The 6,386-nt window shown below is 49.4% G+C and overlaps 1 protein-coding gene across 1 annotated transcript in view; it reads right to left on the bottom strand.

The window, feature by feature from the left end:
- The window catches only part of GPATCH1 (G-patch domain containing 1), a 36,783-nt gene that overhangs the window by 5,724 nt on the left and 24,673 nt on the right, over nt 1-6,386 (bottom strand). The window contains exons 14-17 of the mRNA XM_018570745.1: nt 6,154-6,287; nt 3,509-3,678; nt 2,345-2,537; nt 1,366-1,485 (exon numbers count right to left, since the gene is read on the bottom strand). Of these exons, the coding sequence (XP_018426247.1) occupies nt 1,366-1,485; nt 2,345-2,537; nt 3,509-3,678; nt 6,154-6,287 (617 nt within the window). The remainder of the gene's footprint in view (nt 1-1,365; nt 1,486-2,344; nt 2,538-3,508; nt 3,679-6,153; nt 6,288-6,386) is intronic.

The raw sequence follows: 6,386 nt of genomic DNA, 5'->3' as shown, positions 1-6,386 counted from the left end.
CCCCCCCCCATTTGCAGCAAAAATACCACCAAAATGTTCTCAATAACTGAATCCAGCCATCGTACCTCTGCAAACGTTTAATTTATCTCCCAACGCATGGAGGAGGAGTCTGTCAGGTGCCCTTTGTCATACCCCCTGAGGACCCGACAGATGCTCCTGGACCAGCTGTGAATGGTACTCAGTGGTGAGCAAGACTAGACTGAGATGCAGCAATGGGTGGCGACCTGCGGCCGAGCAAGACTAGACTGTATTTCAGCAGTGGGCGGGTTTGTGGGCGGCGACCTGCGGCCGAGCAGGACTAGACTATGATACAGTAGTGGGCGGGTTTGTGGGCTGCGACCGTCGGTGGATTAGGGCTAAACTGTATTTCAGCAGTGGGCTGCGGCCGAGCAGGACTAGACTGTATTTGAGCAGTGGGCGGGTTTGTGGGCGGCGACCTGCGGCCGAGCAGGACTAGACTATGATACAGTAGTGGGCGGGTTTGTGGGCTGCGACCGTCGGTGGATTAGGGCTAAACTGTATTTCAGCAGTGGGCTGCGGCCGAGCAGGACTAGACTGTATTTGAGCAGTGGGCGGGTTTATGGGCGGCGACTTGTGGGGAGCAGGACTAGACTATTACAGCAGTGGGCGGGTTTGTGGGCGGCATCCTGCGGCCAAGCAAGACTAGACTGTATTTGAGCAGTGGGCGGGGAAAGACCTGTAGAAAGAATCCACCCACTCTGTTAATGACATCAGACTGAGCACTATGAGGGGCTGTCACATGACCAGTCGCCCTGTGCTATAGAGAACATTGGCGGCTGGTCATGCGAAACGGAAACATATTACTTAACCTACATTGATAGATTTCTGGTCACAGGAGGCACTGTTGAAGAAAGCAGGGCACGTTTTAAGTAAGCCGCAAGGTGGGTTGCAGACGCAACCAGGGTCCTGCTGTTATCTCTAACAGGCCCCATCTATGCCCTTCTCCGATTCACCAGGCCCTAACTTGGTAGCCAAGCCCTGCCAACGGCTATCCTCCTGTTCAACAGCCGTGGCCAGTAAGGGAACTCTTAGTGGCAGTACATGGAGCTTAGCCATAATGTCATATAAAACAAAAAATCATGCCCCAGTAAAAAAATGAATCTGCATCAGAGAGGGGCACACAATACAGTACTGCGACATCAATGGCGCCTCCAAAAAGTGTTTATTTTGGGGGGGGACGGTGTGTTGTCATTCAAACATATCATGCAAGGTCGGCTTTGTACAGGAAATGCTGACTTAAATGTCCCAGTGTACCCAGCCTCCTAGGAGCTGGGACTGTATTTTCTCTATCAAAGTATCCCTGTATACAAGGCCTTGGCTAGAAGAGTCATTCAGAAGTCTCACCAGAAGGAAGAGGGGGAGGAAGCCTAGGACCAAATTCTTCCTCAGCCTCCATGTCATCTGGACTGTCCGTCCGTGCGGGAGCTACAGGAGTAATGGGCGGATGAACCTTCGGCTCCGTCTCTGCAAAGAAAAAAAAAACAAAAAACACACACATTACTATACCGGAGATCTGAGGAGACTAATGAACCAGATCTGCACTCCCCAATCAGAAAGGATTATTCCAGTTTACTAGAACCTCCCATGATTATATTGATGCGTCCGTAACAGAGATTTCCTCTCACTTCCTGTTTAACACGTTAAAGCTTATAGGAGATTTAGTGATTATGTAACAATGACCGTTAACAATGTTTGTGCATCTTATGGAGCGAATGTGCGAGAGCTGAGGCGGCGGGGCTGACCGTGTACCCAGGGTTGTGGAACCCCTATCGCCCGACGCCCGGGACATGCAGTTTCGGGCGAGTAGTTTTTTTTGTACATTTAGCCTTGCTCCTGACAAGCAGAGCTAAATGTATAGTTAGATCACTTGTATGAAAGGAGCAGCAGTGATCCTGTCCACTCCCCCCTTGGTCCCCCGCTCCTCTGGGGGACCCGTGACCACGGCATAGGAGCTCACCATAGAGCCCGTAGAGCAGATGAAGAACGTCCGTTCTTCGTCTAGTCTGTGTGATCACTGAGACCGTGGCGCCACTTGTCTCAGCTGTCAGGAACTACACAGAACCCTCCCCCGCGTCTTATGGTCAGGTGCGTGTTATGAAGCGCAAAATACGTTATATAGTTCCATTGTACCTGCTCAGGCAATATAATAAGCCCGATTTATGCCAATCCAACCAAGCACATATAATCCCACCGAAAAGCTATACCCGGATACTGTCTATGGATATTTAATATCCTGATATCATTTTTTTGGTAGCGATTACGTTTTATTATACATTAGGCTAAGCCGTGACAACCAGAAAGCAGTCCCAGGAGGTAGCCTGACCTCGTACTATGGAAGGTGGTGCTGTCTCCGGCCGGCTGCCTTTAGCCTCTTCCCCGGGCAACGCAGAGTCCTCATCGCTCTCCTCTTCTGATGACGAGGACTTCTCATCCGAGGAATCAGCAAATATGGCTTTAAATAAATCGATTGGAGGCCTCGTCTCTTCTTCTTCTTCTGCATCCTGATCCGTCTGGCTCTGAAGGACCCAAGAGACAAAAGTGAGGTCAGTGATAATAAATCTGCAAAAGAACTGAGCCAATGCTAAATGTGAACATTGTTTCTCATGAACATCTTTACAGGGACAGACCACTGAGCATATTATTCATGTTTTGTATCGGAGACTGCAAAGCATTAGAGGATCGCGGGTGCAATGCTCGGGCTCCTGCATACTATGTCCCCAGCCCCAGGTCCATTCAGAGGTACGGACCTTCTGTTAACCTTCCTGGCGGTAATCCCGAGTGTGGCTCGGGGTTAATTTTCAGTACCAAAAGCGGTAACCCGTGAGCCACACTCGGGATTACAGTGTGCGTCACTTACCTTGTCCACGAGTCCCGCTGTGTCCTCCGGCCGATGCCGGCATCCGTCTTCCGTCCCTTGCGAGCGCCCTCGCCGCAGTGGGGGCGGAACCGGCGGGAAATTTGAAAGTAAAAATAGAAAATCAATGGACTTTGTGCTCTACTGAGATCTACAAGTCCCTCTGCCACGGCAGCAGATGGAAATTGTGGTCTTTTCACTCATAGATCCTGTGAATGGATGAAACGGCTGTGCGAGCAGAGCCATGCTATATGACCATGTTCCATGTTAATATGGGTGTAACATGAACATGTCAATTATAGAAGTATCTTGTTGCACTCCTTGCCGATTTCAGAAGACCTGTAAGATCAGGCGGGAGCTTGAAATGACAACGGGTGACACCATGTATCACTTACAGTCCAGAAACATCACCAGCACACCAATAGACGTGAAAGAAATGAATGAGCCGAGCCTGATGAAAGGGACCCTGTGTGGCTCCGAAAACGTTTGCATTTGAAGGACAAGTGTGCGTCAATAAATGGATTTCTTTCACGTCTAATGGTGTGCTGGTGACGGTTCTGGACTGCAACATGAAACATGGTCACGAGTGTGGAGTATTCTTTCTAAACAGAAAGACGGTACCAGGATCTGTACCTGGCCAGAGGCAGCCGTTGGGACAGGAGGCTGAGCGCTCGTCTCCCCTCTTTCTTCCTGTTCCTCCTTCACCTCGCTCTTGCTGCGAGCCTGGCTGAGGAAATCACTCAGACTGTCCTTGTTCTTCTTCTCTGCAGAGGACATGTCCCACCTGGATGACTTCTTCTGCTCTGAAAAGATGTTAAAAGTAGTATAAAAACGCTCCGTTTTTTTATTTCATGTTTCACTATAGATCCACTTCATTAGCTGAACGTTCACATTAGGTTTCCTTACTGTGCTCCCAAAGATAGCCATCGCCTCTTTACATACTGACCACCACTATATGTCCATCCAAGCTGCTTCCCTGAACTTTATATATATATATATATATATATACATACATATACATGCACCATGATGCCTCGTGTGGCTCCCATTCAGCACATACGTGCCCAAATCTACACCTCTCTTTACGAGAGAGCCTGTCTGTGCCACCTGTGCATCTCAGCAAGCAGGAGCACGAACATGGCTACGTGGCTACGCAAGGGCTTCAGGGGAAGACTCTGTAAGGCAGTATCCTGACCCTAGAGGAGGTGTATTCTTGGGAAAATTATCTAGTACTCATTTTAAAGAAGAACTTTTTTTTTGGGGGGGGGGACCACACAAAACACTTGCACGTGCAGTGGGGCTATCCCTGCACTGCAAGGGTTAAGTGCTCGTTCTCTAGGGGGGCTCAACTAAAGCAGATATACTCATCAGATCCTCAGTCCCTCCAGGCTACTATACCAGTCCCCGCAGCCTCTTCTTTCCCAGACTCTGGCGGTCTAAGGACCACTGACTTCACGCCTTATGCAGGTCCATTGACTTGCATTATATATGAGAACGCTGAAGAATATTCCATAGCCGGTGTGGAAGGGGGAAGAAAGGAGTGCCGACCGCGGTGGGACTGAGGATCAGGTGAGTAAAGCCTCTTTATTTGAGCCCTGCTACATAAATCGAGCACTTAACCCTTGCAGCGTGGGAGTAGCCCCACTGCAAAGGTAAGGTTTTTTTTTCTGCCCGAGTGCTTCTTTAAAAGTAACTCAGACACCGAGGATGAAAGAACACAGCATTTAAGTAAGCTTGTGAGTGACGGAACGGTTTTTGATTTGACAGATCTTAGGTTCAATAACACTGTAAAGCAGAAGGTGCTGAAAAGAAGACATCAGATATTGGAGCACTCTCGTGCCATGCTGTATAATCCCCAATACATTTGGCTATCTGTGGACTCGCACCTGTGATTGACCACCAGAGGGCTGCAAAACCCTGCGTCTGATCAACAAACAGGTAGAAGGCTTATGTTACAGGTTGTGTGCGAGGCTGCTGATCATTGTCACTGGGAAATCCAATATATCTGCCCTAAACTAGAGCAGGAGCCTGGGCAGGAGGGCATCTGCATCAGCCAATCAGCATAGGTGGCCCACCCGAGACTAGTGCGCTAGTGATACAACCTGAACGGTCTCAGACCTTATCTCTCCTACAGGAAGCTTAGATATCCCTTGTTTTAAAAGGTAACACTCTTGACATTCAGAGTGATAAATCAACCCGTCATCCAGGGTTCTGAGAAAACCCCGGGGTTCCTCACAATGCTGCTAGTATTTCCTTGAGGAGAGCAATTTCTATCAGATAAGTAACCAATGACACCCACTAATGGAAGAAGCATTTTTTCCTACTGACACCTACGTAAGGGGTCCTTCTCCCACCGATCACCAGCCTAAGAAGGCCCTTCTTTACTGACCACCAATAAAAGTAGCATTTTTTTCCCAGTGACCATTAATGTAATGAGGCCCTTTGCTTGTCAACTCTCCCAATGACACTTCTTCACTGACCATCAATGTTGGGGAGCATTTCATGGACCCCCAATATAAGGTGGCAGTACACTGACCAGCAATGTAAGGGTCACTTTTACACTGACCATCATAGTAAGTACGCATTTCTCCACTGTCCACAAACTTAAAGGAACACTACAAATTTCACTGTCTGTAAATATTTTCTGGCCATTATTATGGCTGAAAATAGTGTGGTCGTAAAGAACAGGCCTGTGCCGAGTTCCCGGGTCTGTACACCCGCTGTACCCATTATGAGGGGCTGTCACCATCCCTGAGTTCCTGGGTCTGTACACCCGCTGTGCCCATTATGAGGGGCTCCCACCATCCCTCTGCTGAGTTCCCGGGGCTGTACACCCGCTGTGCCCATTATGAGGGGCTCCCACCATCCCTCTGCTGAGTTCCCGGGGCTGTACACCCGCTGTGCCCATTATGAGGGGCTCCCACCATCCCTCTGCTGAGTTCCCGGGGCTGTACACCCGCTGTGCCCATTATGAGGGGCTCCCACCATCCCTCTGCTGAGTTCCCGGGGCTGTACACCCGCTGTGCCCATTATGAGGGGCTCCCACCATCCCTCTGCTGAGTTCCCGGGGCTGTACACCCGCTGTGCCCATTATGAGGGGCTCCCACCATCCCTCTGCTGAGTTCCCGGGGCTGTACACCCGCTGTGCCCATTATGAGGGGTTCCCACCATCCCCGAGTCTGTACACCTGCTGGATTAATTTGCATGGATTTTCATTCTTCCTCCACAATTTACATTATGGAGGAGATTATATAAAGAGTTGTGACACTCAAGCTTACTGTTGTCCGATGTCTCTGGCGCTTTCTCCTGTATTGCTGCACAGGTAGTCTCCGGCTGCGGTTCAGGAAAAGTCAGGAAGTTGAACACAGAATATTTGTCTCTCTTCACTTTGGGCAGCCCAGTGGAAGTTGACCTAAAATTGAAAATTGTCAAAGTGAAGTCACCGGAGACAGGTCACAAAGCTGAACTGCTGAACTATAGTGTTTTTGGGGGGTTTTTTTTGCAGTCTGGC

The sequence above is a fragment of the Nanorana parkeri genome, unplaced genomic scaffold, assembly GCF_000935625.1.
Source record: "Nanorana parkeri isolate BGI_ZX_2015 unplaced genomic scaffold, ASM93562v1 scaffold1590, whole genome shotgun sequence".
Classification (NCBI taxonomy): Eukaryota; Metazoa; Chordata; class Amphibia; order Anura; family Dicroglossidae; genus Nanorana; species Nanorana parkeri.
This window is presented reverse-complemented; position numbering and strand designations above follow the sequence as displayed.